The sequence below is a fragment of the Lipotes vexillifer genome, unplaced genomic scaffold (assembly GCF_000442215.2).
Source record: "Lipotes vexillifer unplaced genomic scaffold, Lipotes_vexillifer_v1.1 scaffold1424, whole genome shotgun sequence".
NCBI classification, from domain to species: Eukaryota; Metazoa; Chordata; class Mammalia; order Artiodactyla; family Lipotidae; genus Lipotes; species Lipotes vexillifer.
The window spans coordinates 139,485-159,520 of NW_006788259.1; the positions used below are offsets into that span (position 1 = coordinate 139,485).

A 20,036-nucleotide genomic window follows, 5' to 3' on the forward strand; every position below is an offset into this window, starting at 1 on the left:
AGCAGGATGGAGCATCTTTATATGCCTAGCATTGTTCTAGATTTAGAATTAGAATATTAAGTTGGATAAGAAAATTCATGCTTTTGAAGAACTAATAAGTAGTGGGCTTCCTTTCTATATTGGGCTGAGTACTAAGGTATGTACACAGTCAGTCCTCTGTATTCCTGGATTCAGCATCTGTGGAGTCAACCAACCCCGTATAGAAGATATTTGGGAAGAAAACCCCAGAAAGTTCCAAAAAGCTAAACTTGAATTTGCTACTTGCAGGGAACTATTTACATAGCATTTGCTATTACATAGCATTGTATTAGGTGTTTCAGGGGTAGTCTGGAAAGATTTCACATAGGAAATATGGAGATGCCATTTCTCTTGGTGCTTGAAGGATGTTAGCATTTATCACATTTGTACTTGAAGTGGTCAAAAGCTCCAAAGCATAAAGGTGTATATCCTATTACGAGAGTAAAAGAGTCAGGTAGTCTCATATCACTGGTGTGGGTGAGAATTGATGTTGGAAAAGCAGGATGGGTTAAGATACACCAAGTTCCTCCCTACTTCAGAGCTTTTGTATTAGCTCTTACCTTCTGTCCAGAGTGTATTTCTAGCTCTTCACATGGGTGACTAATTCTTTTTTTTCTTCAAGTCTCACTCAAATGCTTCCTTTTCAAAGTGGGCTTCTTTGACTTTTCTGACTCACCATAGGTAGTTCCCATTTCTCTCCTTCCCCATTTTCTCTATCTCATCACCTTCTTTATGTTGACAACATTTTTTCCCAATCTTCATTTGTGTATGGGTTTATCATTCAGTTTCCCCATTAGAATGTTAGCTCCCTGATGGTCAGGGACCGTGATGTATCTTGTTCACCACTGGATCCTCAGTTTCTTGGCGTAGTTTGTAATACGTAATGGGCACTCAAGAATTTGTTGAATGAAGCAGTAAAGCTTTTTGAGAAAGTGGGTAATCAGATTTGCCTTTTTTAAAAGAAGATCTAAGATGAAATCCTTCTTTTGCCACTTACTAGATATATGACTTTGAATAGTTATTTTGATTTTCTTATCTATAAAGTAGGATTAATTATACCCATGGGATTGTGGTATTGTAATGATTATATGAGTACCTGAATCATGGTAAACACTAAGTAAAAGTTATGTCATCATCATCATCGTTATTTTTAATGAAGATTGAAGGGGGCATGTTTCCTTTTTTTCTCTCTCTCTCTCCCGTCATTCACAGTTGCTAATTTTAGGTCTTTTACTCAAGCAAAATTAATGTTTAATTATGGACTCAAAGTGAGGTTGATAAGTAACATGATTTGAAATATCCTTAGCATTTTTGTGGTTTACATAGGACTGAACCAAGTTTTAAGTCAGCAAGCAAACCAGGAGATCAGCCCACTGGACAGTATGATTCAAAGACTACAACAGGAGCAAGACCTGAGACGTTCTGGTGAAGCAGGTATCAGTAATACCAGCCGTTTAAGTAGAGGTAAGCAGTGATTCTTAAGTGAAATATTTAAAAAATTGAAGCAGTCTAAACCTACAGCAGTAGAGAAGCGATTAAACAAATATAGTAAATCCGTTATGTGAAATATTAGGCTGCCAAAATGATCATGTTTTTGAAGAATATTTAATGACCTAAAAAAATATTAATATAAGGTTTCAAACTATGGACAATGAGTTTTTTAAAGTATATATTCTTCCAAATCTCCTATAATAAACATGAATAATTTAGAAAAATGTTAAAAATAAATTTATTCAATAATTTATGGAATACATTCAAAGCCACATTCTCGAACATCTCACCATCCTTAATGTTGTATATTATTAAACTTTAGAGAAAATTTATGAACCATAAATGTCCTTGGGTTTGTGTCTGTTTTTGCTTCTTATATAGTTTTCCCAAAAATACACAGTGGGCAATTTTTTTTTAAGTAATATTAGGTTTTACATCTTTGGAGCTTAATAGTCCATAGTCATGATTCGTTAACTTATCTAGTCAACTGAATAACCATGTTCTGTTTTCATTAAGCTTTTGCTTGTGGTTTAGCTCCTAATTTGGTGATGTGATTATTTGCCACAGCACTATGAAGTTTCATGTGGAAGACAGTATGGATTTTTCCCCCCTGGTGTGTTTGTGTGTGTGTGTGTGTTTCCTGTTAGAAGCTAATGGAGAAGTGTGTCTAAATAGAACTTACTGTATTAATTTTTTCACTTAGGCTCTACAAGTTCTACCTCAGAGGTTCATTCACCACCTAATGTAGGACTAAGGCGTAGTGGGCAAATCGAAGGTGTACGGCAAATGCATAGTAATGCACCAAGAAGTGAAATAGCCACAGAACGGGATCTTGTAGCTTGGAGTCGAAGGGTGGTAGTACCTGAGCTATCAGCTGGTGTAGCCAGGTAAGGAAGGGGAATTATGAATTTTTATGTACCACAGTTGATTGTATTCATTTTGAATTACAGTCTTCAGAGTACCTTTTTAGCTCTAATTTGTTTTAAATTTATCTGCAGAGCTAATGTTTTAAACTATTCATGACTCTGGAGAAAAGTTAAATTTCAGTATATGTCCCTTTCTAGGATGATTCATCCTAGATGAATGATAAATGATATGGGGGGAGTGTTAAGGTGAATGGGGGGGGAATTATAAATTTGGCTTGAACAAATATGAGATTTTACTGAGTAGCATATTTAAATCTTAGTTTGTCTTGTTTAACTGTATCTTAAAACACATTCATAGTTTGTTATAATTTAGTTTTTTGTGGATTTTACGAATCATTCACACCACATCATTCAGAGGCATAGGGAAAATACATTATTTATTGATAATATAAGTATTTTTAAATCTTTTTTATACTTAAAAGTATACATATGTAAGTTTAAAAGTATTGATTTTATGTAATCCTATTCTCAGGGTCATTGCTATGAGGGACGTTTATATCCAATTCCTTTTGATTCTTTATTAATGAAGTACTCATGAATGAGGTCCATATGAGCCCCAACTAATACTGACTATATATTATAATACTGTACTATAACAAAAAACATAGGAAGATCAAATTTGATTTTAGGATTTCCTAGTTCTTAAAAGATAAGAGTAATTATATGATTAAAAATATTTGTAATCTGAATGTTTATATATATTATGCTTTTTTTGATTGGACAACACTCAAATTTGTGTTAGGTTTTAGGATTATACACCTAAAGCTTGAATTTGAACCATAACTTTATCTGATGACAGATATACCCAGATGTTCTTTAGCTGTGTTCCTGTCTACTTTTTAATTTTAATGTTAAGGTTTGAAGTGGGTGCAATAAATAATACCCATCATTTTAAAAATAGTTCTGAAGGAGTAAAAAAAACACAAAAGAGTAAGACAGGAAATCAGCATATTTTATTATTCATACGGCTGTGAAGAACATGACTTTTATCTGCATGAACGTGTGCTTCCTAATACTGAACCTCAGCGAAAGGTACCACTGGGCCACGGTATTTCTCCCCATGTGAGGCAGCTGGTTTGCTTCTTTAAAGTGCAGAGAAGAATGTATACATGGCAAACAGGGCATAGAACTGGGCCATGCTAAGCTGGATTTTCCTTCTAGAGCATCCTAATTAATTAGTTCACTCCTCCTCCCCTAGACAAGAATGAGTAAGGAGGTGAAAAGCGTCCAGGAGTGGGTTGCCCGTTGGTGGTGGAGGTCCCTGCACACGGAACAGTGGGGAAGATTTGTTTCTCTCCAGATATCCGTCACCTTTTTATCTCTTTTTCTTTGAACTTGACCATTGAGCGTATGGTCCAACGAGGCTGTGGCCATTACTTCAAAGGGTATTCGGCCTTCCTGGAGCTTTGCATTAAAATTAAATCCAATCCCATAGCCAACAAAGGATTAATATCTATTATATATAAAGAACTCTCAAAACTCAGCAGTAAACAAAGCAATCCAATTAGAAAATTGGGCAAAAGCTATGAACAGACATTTCATCAAAGAGTATATACAGATGGCAAATAAGCACATGAAAAGATACTCAACATCATTAGCCATTAGTGAAACGCAAATTAAAACTTCAGTGAAATAATCTATGCACCTATCAGAATGGCTGAAATACAATGACAGCACCAAATGCTGGGAAGGGTGTGGAGAAACTGGATCCCTCATGCATTGCTGGTGGGAATGTAAAATGGTGCAGCCACTCCGGAAAACAGTTTGGCATTTTTTTAAAAACCTAAACATAAGACTATCATATGATCCATTGATTGCACTGTTTGGGGATTTATCCCAAAGAAATTAAACTTATTTTCACACAAAAACCTGTACACAAATGTATAGCAGCTTTATTCGTAATAGCCAAAACCTAGAAACAACCCAGATATCCTTCAGTGGGTGTATGATTAAACAAACTATGGTATATCCACACCATAGAATAAGACTGCATTAAACAGGAACAACCTGTTGATACACAACTTGATTGAATCTTCAGGGAATTACGGTGAGCAACCAGTCTCAAAGGTTATGTATTAATCCATTTATGGACTACTCTTGAAATGACAAAAGTATAGAGATGGAGAACAGATTAGTGGTTGCTAGACATTGTGAAGAGGAAGGACTGAGGAGGAGAAGAAGGTGGCTATGATCATTAAAAGGGCACCGCAAGGGGCCTTTGTGGTAATGGAAATGTTCTTTCTGTATCTTCACTGGGGCAATGGATACACAAATGTACACATGTGATAAACTTGGAGAGAACTAAATACACACACACACACACACACATGAGTGGAAGTAAAACTGGGGAGTTCTGAATATCAGTGGGTAGTATCAATATCCAGATCCAGGTTATGATGTTGTACTATAGTTTTGCAAGATATTACCATTGGGGGAAGCTAGGTAAAGGATACAAGGAACCTCTTTGTATTATTTCTTAGAACTGTATGTGAACCTACAGTTATCTCAATAAAAAAGTTTAATTTAAAAAAAAAACAAATTAAGAACAAACAAAATTAAATCCAAGGGCATTCTTTTCACAAGATTCAAGTTCACTCATTTCCATTCAGAATCATGACCAGCCGCATTAGAGATTCTGCAATTAAGTATAAATGACAACATTGATATACCCAAGTAATAAAATGTCAACATTTTATAGAACTCTTCCAGGTTCGAATATTAACTCCCTTCCAACTGTGATATCTCCAGGGAAAAATTAGAGTTCAAAGATTAAATACCCTTCCAGTTCAAAAACCTTAAAGTTTTAAGGAATTAAAATTTTTTAAGAATTCTCTTGTCCTTGTGAGTTCAGGTTCCATGAAGTTAAAGTTCACAGTTAATGTTCCTCAAAACTTCTGTTGCTCAAATTCAGCTTGATACCTGGATAGAGTTGAAGTTTTTTTCAGTGGCTGAAGCCTGACCTGCTTTTCACCGGAGAGAATGTAGTTCTTTCAGGGCTTCGGGAGTTAATGTTAGTTCTACCTCAAGGGTCTGTTGTGCCTTATTATTTTTTTTTAAATTCCAGCTATCTGTATGGCACATAAGATTATCACAGCATAAGCCCAACACTGACATAAGTTTTGAAGAATAAATAAATTCTGTTTTTAATCCTTGGAGCAGTTACCTTAGGAGTAACAGTGTTCCCAGATCCTAAAACTTTATTTGCCAAAGACTATAGTAGAAACGGTAGTATCTAGTTCAAGTGGACAGAGTCTGTCTTTCCAGTATTCCAGTCATTTAATGCTCAATGTCCAGAGCTCACAATCTATGAAATTAAACTCAGAAATCTTTATCACATGCCTCATCTGAAAACAAGGCATCAGGAGTAACATCCCCTCTCTGATACCTAACATTCCCTTTGGGGAGAAATCAGTTATAAACATTACAGATTATATGTGGCTTTTAATTCTCTTTCAGTAGGCAAGAAGAATGGAGAACTGCAAAGGGAGAAGAAGAAATAAAGACTTACAGATCAGAAGAGAAAAGAAAACACTTCACAGTTCCAAAAGAGAATAAAATGCCCACTGTCTCAAAGGTAAATAGTAATTACTTTGATGTTTAATATTTGCTTCACAAGTACAGTGACCATTTTGTAATTAAAGGCTTTTTTGTAATTAAACATGTTAATATTGTAGACAGGATATTTAACTGATGAAATAAAGTTAACATAGCTAATTCTCGATTATCTTTGGATTATCTTTAAATCTTACATATTACATCTTTAATCTGTAATCTTTAAATATTACATTTCCTAGTTTCTAGCATACCTTTTCCCCAAATGCCAATTGTAATATGCCTGTTAAATCTAATAAATTACACCTTAAGCCTAAGCAAGATCTTTTTTTTAATTCTGCCATTGGTGGCACACTGTAAAACAGTGTTCTGGGTTTTTTTTGTCCTACACTTTTTTTTTTTTTACTGTTTTGCACCTATTGGTTATTGCAGGTAATTAAGTCAGCTGTGCTGCTATAAATAATAGTTCTCATTTTCTCCATTAAGATAGGTAAATTGTCCGTACTAGTTTGCCCTGTTGGTTTGTCTGTCATCCTACTCTGGAAAAACTTTTCAGTCCAGTGGATTTCAACTGGTTATGCCCTAATCTGGGAGAGATATGTACTTAACCTTCTTGAGCGTCAAGGGTTGACTGGTCTCTAGACCCAGCTTTGTGCTCCTTCCTCTTATTTGAGTTCCTCAGACCTTCTAAAGTAGTTTCCTTTATTACAGCTCCCTTTTCTGTTTTGTGACTCTTCAAAGGACTCAAGTAGTCCTTTGCTATTATTTTATGTTTTCCTTTACTAAGGGTATCATACCTTGGCATCAGTAGGACCCTACACTGCTACAGTTTCTGTTAGTATAATCTGAAATAATCTTTTCATTTTTAGGTTTTTGTTGTTGGTGGTGGTGGTGGTTTTTTTCATGGTGGCTGGAAAGCATACCCTTTTTTTGGTATCCTTTGCTCTGAATCCAAGGTTGTGGGGACATAATTCATATAATGATTGTGAGCTTCTGTTGGCTACCACTTTTATGGATGGAATATGGTAATATCTGTAAAAACTAAAAGGATGTGCTTATCTTTTAATCCAGTAGTGGTACTTTGAAGACTATTTTTTTAGAAAGAAAAGAATTGACGTGAATGTATATACGTGTGTGTGCATGCAGATATTTATAGTGCCTCTGGTGGCAAAAACTGGAATAACTTTAGTGTTTATTGGTGGACGAAAGGTAGGATGTCATGACATATGTATACCCATGGAAAACTCTACAGCTTTTTAAAGAAATGAGTTAGAGCTCACTCCGTTGCCTTGGAGAAACGTTCATGATGTATTTGTTAAGTGAAAAAAAGCAGGTGGGACAGTAGTGTTTATAACATACAAAAAACATTTGTTTTTCAAATTTTATGAGACTGGAGAAAGGTTTGAAAGCACCTCCTGTTGATAATCACAGATGTACAAGTTATGAGATGCTACCTTTCATCTCAGAGTTGCACTATTTTTTTTCCTCTAATAGTAGAGGGTACTAACTGTGCAGGAGGGTTGTATAAGTTAATACAAAAAAAAACTATTTAGAAAGCAATTATAAAGTTGATTTTTGACAATAGGTTTGGTCCCCAAATTACAGTGCCTTAAATTTACTTAATTTCTCTTAAATATTTATTTATTCCCCTTGAGGGAAATGTATTTCTCTCAGATTTAAAAGCCTCGGTAGGTGGTCAAGATCTGGTTTGATGCCCTCTGTGTTGAGAACTGAAGCTCTTTAAATATTTCTGATTTTCTTATGTGTGAATTTGACTTCATGCCTCAAGATGTCAGCATTTTCATATAAGGCTGCAAGATGGAAGATCATATCAGTGAGGAAGGTGCAGAGAGTACATAGGCTCTCCTGAGGAAGGTTTTTTGAAGTTGTTCTGCAACATTGTGCCAGATATCCCATTGGCCAGAATTTAGTCACATGAAATTCTGACAATGAAAATTTCATTTTCTGTGCAAGAAGCGGGGAACAGATGTTGGTTGACAACCAGCTTTTTCTTATGCATTATATATTAAGGCATTAAAAACATGTTCTTTGACTTGGAATTTATTCTAATGAAATGCAAAATTGTGGATAAAGCTTTACAAAAGGAAACAAAAAGCAATTTTTAATGAAATAGATTTGTGTAGATAAATAATACTTAAAGAAGCAAGATCCATTACATTCTTAACAATAAATTACTCAAAGCTTATGAGATTATAGTTGAATATTATTTCCTTTTTTACATATTTTCCCAAATTTTTGCAAAATTACAGAACCCTTCAGTAATTCTTTTAGAGAGAATCTGTGTGGAGTAAATCTTGTATCCTTGTATGTGAAAATGTCTTTTATTTCACTTGGCTTTTACAAGTTAACAGCCCCAGCAAGAGTAGAGGTAAAGTGCAGGGAAGAAGTGACAAGACTATGGGGAGGGAACTGGAGAGTGGAGGTGATGGAGAGACAGAGACTGGTTGAACTCAGGTCTGCAGTATTATAGGTCTTGAGGTACACAGCCCCATCCCCCCATACACATACAGAATCTTTTTTAGGAGACAGGGCAAGACCTAGATTTTTTCTTTTTCCCTCCCTTCCCAAGTGCCACCCAATACACTTGTGAAACCAGAGCCAAACATACTCAGATACTCAACACAGCATATTATTCTGAGAGAGATAAGAGAGGATATTGAAAACATGATGTAGCAGCAAGCTGTTTTGGGGAGGGTTCTGTTGGAGAAATTGGGATGAAACATCTTGTCTTTGAAATGGAGAACTCAATGGATGGGTTGAATAGAGGAATACAAAACACTGAAAAATAAGTTAACAAGCTGGAATGTCAAGTTGAAGAACTCTTCAGAATGCATCAACAAGGGATAAATTGATGGAGAGAATGAGGGAAATGTGAAAAACATGTATGTGTATGTTTATGTAATGTGTGTGTTGTATACACAGAGAGATTAGAAGTACATAGTAAAAAAAAAAAAAGCTTTATTTGACAAGAGTCTTCAAAGAAGAAAAAATATACAGAGGGAGAAAAGAGTTGGAAAAATGATCCAGAATTTCCTAGAATTAATCTCTAGCTGAGCAAATGCATAGCATGCCAACTAGAATAAGGAAAAAAAGAATACAAAATTTAAAAATTTAAAACCTCAATTAAGCACATTATAGTGAGATTTGAAAATATCTAAAACAGAGAGTATTCTGAAAGTTTCTGGAGAGAAAAAGGGAACCACATGAACTTGAACTTGACTGATATTAGACTTTGTTGTTAACAAAATGGATTCCACTGAGCACCCTACAGCCAGAAGAGTTAAGAGGAAATTAAAGAATCAACACCCACATTAGGAAAATTGTCTGCAACCCCAACACAGTCGTGTTTTTGCTGATTTCTTACTGGAATGGTGACAGCGTGCTGGAGCCAAGTGCTAACGTGCGGTGGTTCAAGGGATGGAAAGCCACCCGTAAGGATGGCACTGCCAGTGGAACCATGCGGCTTAAAACTCTGAATGGCATCCTGCCACCAACTTGTCTAATGGACAAGCCCTTGGTGCCTGCCCCTCCAGGTAGTACTGGTACTGTCCCTGTGGGCCAGTTGCAGATTAGGGTTCTCAAATCTGGCATGTGATCACCTTTGCTCCAGTCGTCATTACAACTGAAGTTTAAAAAAAAAACAGTCTGTTGAAGTGCACGTGACGCCTTGGGTGAAGCTCTTCTGAGACAATATAGACCTCAGTGTCAAGAACGTGTCTGTCAGAGCTGCTAGCCATAATAGCTTTGTGGTTCCTGCCAGCAAAAATAACCCATGAATGATGGAAGCAGCTAGCTTCACAGCTCAAATGATTATCCTGAGCCATCCAAGCTAAGTCAGTGCTGGCTATGCACCCGTTCTAGATTGTACCACAGCTCAGCTCACACAGCTTGCAAGGTTGCTGACCTGAAGGAGAAGATTGGTCACTGTTCCGGGAAGGGGCTTCTGGAAGATGGCCTCAAATTCTTGAAAGGTGGTGGTGCTGCTGCCTGCCACTGTTGATAGGTTCCTGGCAAGCCCCCTTGTGTGTTGAGAGCTCCTCTGACTGTCACTTTGCTGTTCATGACATGAGACAGGCAGTTGCTATCGGTGTCATCAGATCAGTGGACAAGAAGGCAGCTGGAGCTGGCAAGGTCACCACGTCTGCCCAGAAAGCTCAGAAGGCTAAATGAATATTATCGCCAGTACCGGGCACCCCAGTCTTAACCAGTGGTGGAAGAACTGTCTCAGGACTGTTTGTCTCGATCAGCCATTTAAGCTGAATAGTAAAAGACTGATTGATAGCAATGCATCATAAAACCTTGAAGAAACAGAGAATGTTTTGTGGACCGTTTGTTTTTCTGTATGTGGCAGTTTTAACTTTCTAGTTTTTAAATCAGTACTTTGTAATGGAAACAACTTGACCAGAAATCTGTCACAGAATTTTGAGATCCATTAAAACAAAGTTAATGAGAAGAGAAAAAAAAAAAAGTGAGGATATAACTATAGGTTCAAAGGACTGGGGATATAACAGGTTCAAAATTATTTTCTGTCCACACTTTAAAGATAGTGTTCCTTTTTCTTAATTGTATGATTTATTTATTTATTTATTTATTTTTTTTATTTTTTTATTTTTTTGCCGTACGCGGGCCTCTCACTGTTGTGGCCTCTCCCATTGCAGAGCACAGGCTCCGGACGCACTGGCTCAGCGGCCATGGCTCACCGGCCCAGCCGCTCCATGGCATGTGGGATCTTCCCAGACCGGGGCATGAACCCGTGTCCCCTGCATTGGCAGGTGGACTCTCAACCACTGCGCCACCAGGGAAGCCCCAATTGTATGATTTATTGCATGATATGTTGTATGTATAAGTCTGATGTCAGTCTCTGGTAATTTTTAGTATTTTCCTTCTATTTTTTTTATATTCACAAGTTGGGGGTTTTTTTTTAGGTGTAAATTCTTCTTTTTGTTTAGTTTTTTCCATCATGTAACCATGTTGGACTTTCGGTTATTTTGATCAGTCTTAGTTGTTTTCTCATCTGCTGAAGAAGACTTTTTTCTCACATTTGCCTGCAGCAGAACAGAGAGCTAGTCACCTGGTATCCAAGTCTCATAGTGATTGGTTAGCTTTGTGATCACCATTTTGTTTTCTAGTTTGCCTCTGCCTTATTATATATGCCTCCCAGTCTGTGGTCCTCTTTCTTATGTCTGTTCTATAGGTTTGGCGTAAGTACAGGAGAGTTCAGTGTTAGGCTTAGTCTGTTATTATGAATGCTCATCAGAAAAAAAAGTTTTTATAACCTGTCAATCAGCAAGTGAATTTCAACATATCATAAACCTATGTTTTAACTTAATGTTAAGATATTTGAGCTGGTACTATAGTCTGTTCTACTTATGGGATATCTTAAATATGAATGGGCTTTTTATCATTAAAAAATACAACTTTTAGGGCTTCCCTGGTGGTGCAGTGGTTGAGAGTCTGCCTGCCGATGCAGGGGACGCGGGTTCGTGCCCCGGTCCGGGAAGATCCCACATGCTGCGGAGCGGCTGGGCCTGTGAGCCACAGCTGCTGAGCCTGCGTGTCCGGAGCCTGTGCTCCGCAACGGGAGAGGCCACAAGAGTGAGAGGCCCGCGTACCGCAAAAAAAAAAAAAAAAAAAAATACAACTTTTAAAGTAAAACGTGTTCTTTAAGCATACTCTAAATAAATTTAATTTACTTTTTTCCAGAATCATACTCATGAACATTTCCTGGATCTTGGAGAATCCAAAAAGCAGCAAGCAAACCAACACAATTATCGTACGAGATCTGCATTGGAAGAGACTCCCAGACCTTCAGAAGAGATAGAAAATGGCACTAGTTCTTCAGATGTGAGAGCTCAGCACACTAATAGATTTCTGTTTCCATTTTTGCTTGTTTTTTTTAATGTAACTTTTATTCTTTGCATTCATTGTTATATTTATAGATGTAGCTCAAACATGGTTTGTCTGGGTCTTAAAATGATAGTGATAGTTGAAGGACCGTAGTGTGTGTTCTGGGCATGGCACAGATATTCATAACCTCAAGTCCACAAAACAAATGCATGTGAATTAATTATTCCCATTTTGAGGGCTCTGAAGTTCAAAGATGTTTAGATTACACATTTACCTATTAAATGGTAGAGCAGGGATTAAACCCACGTTCCTTTCACTCCAAAACCAAGTTTTTGAAATGGTACCGTGAAGCTCTAGTCTGTAACTATAACTGATCAATAGACATTTGACAATTTTGGTTAGTTTTTAATCTCTGTACCAATTTATAGCTTTCTCAATGTAAATTTTAAAAATATTCCTTATGTATAATTATTTCCATAAATATCATTGTCCCTACTAAATGATATATTCTTTCAGCAAAGGGAATCCATTTGCAGTCACAAATCAGTCTTATTTAGCAATTACAATGGTCTTCCTCCCCCTGTCGCACTCTCTCTATTACCCCTTCACTCACAGTTAAGTCAGAGACTCTATGATCTGAGATGTTGACAGCTACACATTTTTGAAGTCATGTTACGTTTTGCAGTGTTAGACATGTGTGGGGATTCTCCACATATATTCTCTATGGACAGGGCAATATTAGCACAAACCGAGAGTATTCTAACCATAATTTAAAAGTAAGTCTCCAGTGTTTTCAGATCCTGTATGGCCAGAACAAAACGATACATTCAATCTGGCAAAAAAAGATAAAATATACTCATTGTATAAACTTGACACATAACAATTCAGATATGCCACAGAATGTAAAATATATGTGTGCTATTTATTTGCATTATAAAATATTTATTTTTGAAAGATTTATATTACTCTTAAATATTAAATTTCTATAAAATTTAAAAAATATTAATTCAGCTCAAAATACATTTCCCGGTACATCTGTTACATAAGAAAATTCTACTAATTCTTTGATTTGTCTTCAAAACTAATTTGTTTATGCCTTAAATTTGTAGAGGAGAATAATAAGAAAAGAATATCACCTTTGGCACAATATATTAGTTAAAAATGAAAGAATCCGGGCTTCCCTGGTGGCGCAGTGGTTGAGAGTCCGCCTGCCGATGCAGGGGACACGGCTTCGTTCCCTGGCCCGGGAAGATCCCACATGCCGTGGAGTGGCTAGGCCCGTGAGCCATGGCCGCTGAGCCTGCACGTCCAGAGCATGTGCTCCACAACAGGAGAGGCCACAACAGTGAGAGGCCTGCGTACTGCAAAAAAAAAAAAAGAAAGAAAGAATCCTGGGTTTTTGGTTCAAATAATTTGTACTTCTACATAGTACCTTTTTATTTTGTATTTAGAATGTAGAATTATGTTTCTGTTCTCCCCCTTTAAAGAAGTAATATACTAAGAGTGGGAATAATCAAATCACTTGTTTAGATTTTTTTTTCAGTTATATTGAGCAAAGGTTAAATTTGCTAAATAAAATTTACTCTGGATTTTGATCTTTTCATATTTGCCTAGTTTTCAAAGCCCTGTGGAATAGTTATGTAATACATTCTTCATTTTTAAGCCATCAAAACAGGAAAAATGTTCTCCCCAAGATATAACATTTAATTAGTAAAAAAATACATTTCATTATCCTTGTGAAAAATGATCTGGATGTGCCCAGCAGTTAATAACACTGAACCGTTCTTGTGTAGAGTGGGGTCTAAGCTTTGAAGTAAAATGACATGAGTTCAAAATAGGCTTTGCTGCTTATTAATTGTTCTGCCTTAAGTAAATTTCTTAGCCTGTTTAAGCTTTAGTTTCTTTTATTTAAATGATTGATTCTTGTCACCAGCACTGTTTGTCTAGATCAAATGGGATGATATATACAAAGTGCTTAGAACAGTTTCTGAAGTATACTAAAAGCTTAATTAATGTGAGCTGGTATTTTTATTGGAGCAAGATTTTGTGACCAAAAAAACCAATTTTTATAAAGAAAATGGCTTCACAGGTAGTATCCTGTGTTAACCAGTGAATATTTACTAAAGAGAAATCAGAGTGTTTGGGTAGTTTTTAATTTTCTCCATTTGTATAAAATAATACCTGAGTTGGAATATCCTTTTTTAATATGATAAAGCTATTTTAATAATAATAATAACATAAAAGTTCCTAAATTTAAGTTTCTCAATGCATCTATAGAAAAAGAAAACTTAAATTTTAAAAAAGGCCGAAGAAGTAAAGTTGATATCAAATATTAATTTGGTATCACCCAGTCTAGAAGATGTGTTATGAGGCTTTTTTAAAAAATGTTAATCCACCCAAGAGATTGCTCTGAATCCAGTATTAATAAGTATTTTATCTTTGGATACACTTAATATTTGGATACATTCAATAATTTTTGTATAGAAATATGAGACCTGTGTTTTACAACTAACTTAAATCAGGTTTTAATATAAATATACTAATATGATTCATACTATTAGATATCACTGATATTTTCTGTAATCATAGAATGTTATTCTGTAAAGCTATACAATAAAATATGTATTAACTATCTCTTAGGAAGGTGAAGTTGTTGCTGTCAGTGGTGGAACGTCCGAAGAGGAAGAGAGAGCATGGCATAGTGATGGCAGTTCTAGGTAATTTAATGAATTTTTATTCTTCCAAATGTAATGTAAATTCTTTAGAAAGCTGCTTTGATTCTTAATGTTAAATTCTTTTCTATCAGAAACATATTTCAGAGTCCCTTTGGTTTTCAAGTTGATCTTTCTTCAGAGTTTTTTTGTAGTTGTCCAAAATTTAGATTTCCTTTGACGTGTTTTCTCTAGTAGAAAAAAAATTTTGGATATTGTAACTGGATCTACAAAATGATGCTTTTAACTTTTTCTTAGTTGATATTTTATCTTCTGAATGCTGTTATATTTGTGATACTGAATCACAAGCTAGCTTCATTACTGGCTTTGAGAAATATTTATGCATTAAATTATGAAAGTAATGAGATTTTGTAGAATTAACTTTTTTTAATGGAATTTGTTGAATGCTAATAATATTTTCTTCCAGCAATGAGAATAAACTTTCCCTTCTTCCTGTTGTTCCCACCCCATTTTATCACGTAAGCGAGGATTCCTTTAGCTCCTTCTACTTACTGGTGATTCACATTGTTACGGGGCTTAATGGCCTTGGCTGACCTTGGCGAGGTCTCAGTAACAAGAAGTAGAGCCTTTGGGAATGGTAATTATGTTTAGCCCCTGATACTTATTCCCTGGCAGCACTAAGGCTCTTAACATTGCCAAAGAAACCAAGAGCCTGTATTTAAGAATTCTTTACCTCCTTTTGTCATGGACTTCCCTATTTCCACAGTAGTTGCTCCCAGTAATGATATACAAGTGTTAATTGTTATGTCTGGTGGTTTTCTGTATTTGAAACAAGACAGTAGAAGAAAAACTCACTTTCTTTTGACTCAGCAGTGGAAATAGAGTATAGGCATACATTGGTGATATCTCAGGTTTGACTCCAGACCACCACAATGAAGAGAATATTTCAGTAAAGCAAGTCATGCGAAGTTTTGTTTTCCCGGTGCATATAAAAGTTATGTTTACACTATACTGTAGTCTGTTAGGTGTGCAGTGGCATTACGTCTAAAAAAAATAATTAAACATTTAAAAACAGCATTAATCTGAAAATAATACTATTGGGAAAGTGGCACCGATAGACTTGTTCAGTGCAGAGTTGCCACAAACCTTCAATTTGTAAAAAACACAGTGTCTATGAAGCACAGTAAAAACAAGGTATGCCTGTATCTCAAAACCATGAAACAACATAGAGGTTCTTGTTTTGAAAAAGCAGTGTTGGCTTCAGCATTTGGGGAAATTGTTGTAAAGTACATAGACCTCTGGGGTTTGTAGTTCGTGCTGGTGGCAGCAGATTTTCTGTAAGAGCTGAGTGCTCCAGAGAGTAACAACAGTGAGTATTTGGCCAGTGCCATTTACAGTGACCATGGCTGGGGTTAGAGTAAATAAATGCTCCTAAGTTGAGGATAGCTTAGGTGGCTATTTGCCCTGCAGATGTGTTCCCACATATCCAGAGTAGTGTCAGAAATATTTTTTATTTAAGTTTTTCAAAATCATTTTAAGTTTTAAAATGAAGTCATGAAATCATACTAGAAAACACCTTAATTATTTGATTCTTATCTGTGATGATTATTCTTAGGGAGATAATGGGTAAATTACCCATAAAGGACACTCGGACCAGAGGGACAAGGTAGTAGAATAAAACTCCAGAAAAATATGCCTTCAGTGTTATCAGCAATATGTTTAGAGGAGTGAGGATATACATCAGTAAATCTAGACAACCTGATTATTGATTTTAACACAGTATAATTTAGATTCCATTAAGGTAATTATATTTATAAAACTATAAAATCAAGTAATGAAATATTCTCATGTACTAAAATTAAAACGGGGCTTCCCTGGTGGCACAGTGGTTGAGAGTCTGCCTGCCGACGCAAGGGACGCGGGTTCGTGCCCTGGTCCGGGAAGATCCCATGTGCCGCAGAGCGGCTGGGTCCGTGGGCCATGGCCGCTGAGGCTGCATGTCCGGAGCCTGTGCTCCACAACGGGAGAGGCCACAACAGTGAGAGGCCCGAGTACCGCAAAAAAAAAAAAAAGAAGTAAAATTAAAACAGAAGATAACATAACTGGATTCTTTATTTTGCAACATCAGTTTAGTAAAACTTAGGTCTGTTGAAGGTAAACTGAAAAGAAAGCTTGAGTTTCCAGTGAGATACAGCCAATGGCAAACACGATTGGTAGTGATACATAAAATATTAGGCCTGTATTTTTCTGAATCTTACTTTGCTTTGAAGCATAAGATACACTTAGGGTGTACACTGGAGATGCTGTGCAAAGTTGGCAGGCACAGTCTTCCCGCTGGGTAGGAGGACTTCTGGCCCTGCCAGTTCGGTATCTAGCTACCGTGAAGGCACCAGGGCTCTGCCACGGGCGTTCCTGTGTCAAGGGGCCCACCTCCCCTCAAAAAGGAATCCTTATGCTTCTTCCTCAGTGACAGTACCGCCTGTGCTATCTAGGGCTATCTTTCTGTTGTTGCTAGAATTGAGGAAGGTGCTGCTGTGCTCCTCATTTTTGTATACTCCACAATATTTTGAACACGTGCAGCACTCAGAAATCTGTATGTTTGCTAAAATCATAGAAGGTACTTAAGTTCATTGTTTAACTAGCACTACGACCTTATTTATCTTAAAAATTTTTGGAGTTACTTAAGTAACTTAAGCCTGCAGACTTTTAAGAAACTATTTAGAAGATGAGTTGAAAGTTAGGAAATATTTTTAGTTCATTTAGTATGTACTGTTCTGTCATTACTTTTTATGATGATCTTTCTTTACATTTTCATACAACAAAGTCTTAAAAGTGTATCTTGTCTGTGTATTTTTTAAATCTCTTCTTTCCTTCTAGTGACTACTCCAGTGATTATTCTGACTGGACAGCAGATGCAGGAATTAATCTGCAGCCACCAAAGAAAATTCCTAAGCATAAAACCAAGAAAGCAGAAAGCAGTTCAGATGAAGAAGAAGAATCTGAAAAACAGAAGCAAAAACAGATTAAAAAGGAAAGAAAGAAAGTAAATGAAGAAAAAGATGGACCAGTATCACCAAAGAAAAAGAAGCCCAAAGAAAGAAAACAAAAGGTTGGTTTATATATATATATATATATATATATATATATATATATATATATATGTTTTCTATAAAAACAAAGCACACATTTTAAAAGTGCAGCTGACGAACATAAACATTTTTCAGGTGTAAGTGCAAGTAATAGAAAAAACTCAGAAGTACGCAGTAATAAAATATATTAAGATCTTTTTAGTTTCCTCAAGTTTTTAAATGTTTAGCATGTGAGAGTATTTACTTGTAGAATTACCATATTGTAACTATTGAGCACTTAATCGTATAACATGAGCAGATATTTTTCTTGAGACTCCAGTGGGATTTGTTTATGTGAAAAAAATAATGCTACAAAACACACAGTTTATTAATCTTTTAATTGCCTTTACTTTTCAACCATCCTTACTAACTCTTACTGCTGAAAATAGTACTGTGGTAAAAAGCCTTCATTAATTTACAGAGCATTTGAGCCATCACTAGTCCTTAGGTCAGTAGTACTGGTTTGATTACTACGTCTTTAGTCTGTGGATGCTTTGAGACAGATCAGAAAAAGCAAGAGGTGAATGTTATGTGAATAATATCTGTTAGCTGTTACGGAGTCGGAATTCTTTAAAAACAAGAACCGTTTAAATTTTGCTCTAAAGTAAATGAAATACAAGGGACATGTTTTGTATTCCCCAGAAGATTATAAGTTTGAGGCACATTTGGTTAAACAAATGGAAGATTTTTTTAAAACCTCTGCCATTTTTAGAATCAAATAGAAGTTGTTATCTGTAGAATTAAATACTAGGGAGATGGTAGGGTCTTTATCTTTAGAGAGCTTTGAAAAATTTTAGGACTACTTCTGTCTTAAGTGTTTATTTTATCTGCATCCATTGAGCACTTGTTTGTTTCAGCTTTATAATTATGGATTACTTTAATCTGCATTCCTCAGCCTACTATCCTTTTTGTCACCTCCTTTGCCTTTGTCTAGGGGATATTTACCAAAGAGAGTACCACACATTAGCCACAACATTTCTCTTCTTCCTTGTCAGTGATGAAAAATGTAGGCTGACCCATTATTTTACATAGTAGACAGGTAAAACTGATTTAGTCATGTATCTGGCTAATGAGGTAAACTTTTTTTTCATCTCAAGACAGTTTTGATGAACTTTTGAAGTTTGCAGTGTTACCTCACATAATTCTTTTGTCCCAGGAGTGCAGTTTACTTCACCTGGTCTCCTTTTATTTGATGATTATCCATAAACTAATACCTCAGGCTCCTTCACACATGCTACCTTTGGATTCATTTCACTGTTTTGCTTAAAGTATTACCCCAGGGTCTGTCTGCCACTAAATTTATGTGGGACAGATTTTTAAAAGCATAAGGTTAGGATGTTACAGGCTACTTCCTGTAATTTGGTTTTTGTTCACATGGTTTGTTGTCAGCCTATCAGTGAATCTAACAGTAGATAGAATTGTTCTTATTCCTTAGTCGTCTTATCTCAAGTAAACACAATATTTCCCTTCTTACGCATAGAGTTGTAGGGCTGAAAAGTAACTGAGACATCATTAATTAGTTGATATTTATTGCGTCTATGAAAAAAATGAAAATATTTTCCATATGATTGTTTGAATTAAGCAAAAAAAAGAAAAAAGAAAAAACAACCCAGTTAGGCAAATATAGAAAATACTTATTAAAAAATAGAATTCTCGAGAGATACAGTAAAGTTATCTCAGATATTATCTGACATATATCCCTTATGCTGTTAGGAGCTCTGGAAATCAGAGCGATGAATTTTTATCTAGTGCCTGCAGTTTATAAAGCAATACAGTGGATAAAAAGGAGTGTAAGACGTAGTACTTGCTCCAGAAACAATGTGACTAACAAGTTGTTTGAATCCCGTCCCCCCCCCCAAAAAATGGAATAAATATCACATGATAAAGTATGTTTGATTGGCAAAGTAATTTTATAGATAATAACTCAGAAATCAAATGGGGCCATCTTATCTTAGAGTTTCACATAAGCTTTCCAGAAGAAATATTTTAGGTGGGCCTAGAAGAATATCCATGGATAGAAAGGAAATAGATCAGTTACCTGTATCTCCAAAATTAAGGAAATCGCAATTCATGAGGCTGGAAATTTAGAGACATGTCAATGCATTTTATCCCCTAAGTGGTTGTAAGTACTAACTGACAGAAATCTACTTTAACCAAAACTTCTAGGTTCCCCAAGAATTGTTGAGGAATTGTCATAATGTTTATCATAATGATTCTTGTCTATGCTACAGTCTTACAGTTATAAATATGATTACTTCTATTTAATATCCAACTTACCTGGCTTCAGGTAAGAGCTGTTAGCTATCCTAATCGACATTCTGGGAAGAAATGCTTGCCTTAGTGTATTAATAGTTCATATTGAGGCTGGAATAAGTAATTTT

At 35.9% G+C, this 20,036-nt stretch overlaps 1 protein-coding gene across 1 annotated transcript in view; it reads left to right on the top strand.

The window, feature by feature from the left end:
• The window catches only part of PHIP (PHIP subunit of CUL4-Ring ligase complex), a 127,021-nt gene that overhangs the window by 72,890 nt on the left and 34,095 nt on the right, over window positions 1-20,036 (top strand). The window contains exons 17-22 of the mRNA XM_007461537.1: window positions 1,345-1,482; window positions 2,213-2,396; window positions 5,892-6,009; window positions 11,712-11,852; window positions 14,496-14,572; window positions 17,405-17,636. Of these exons, the coding sequence (XP_007461599.1) occupies window positions 1,345-1,482; window positions 2,213-2,396; window positions 5,892-6,009; window positions 11,712-11,852; window positions 14,496-14,572; window positions 17,405-17,636 (890 nt within the window). The remainder of the gene's footprint in view (window positions 1-1,344; window positions 1,483-2,212; window positions 2,397-5,891; window positions 6,010-11,711; window positions 11,853-14,495; window positions 14,573-17,404; window positions 17,637-20,036) is intronic.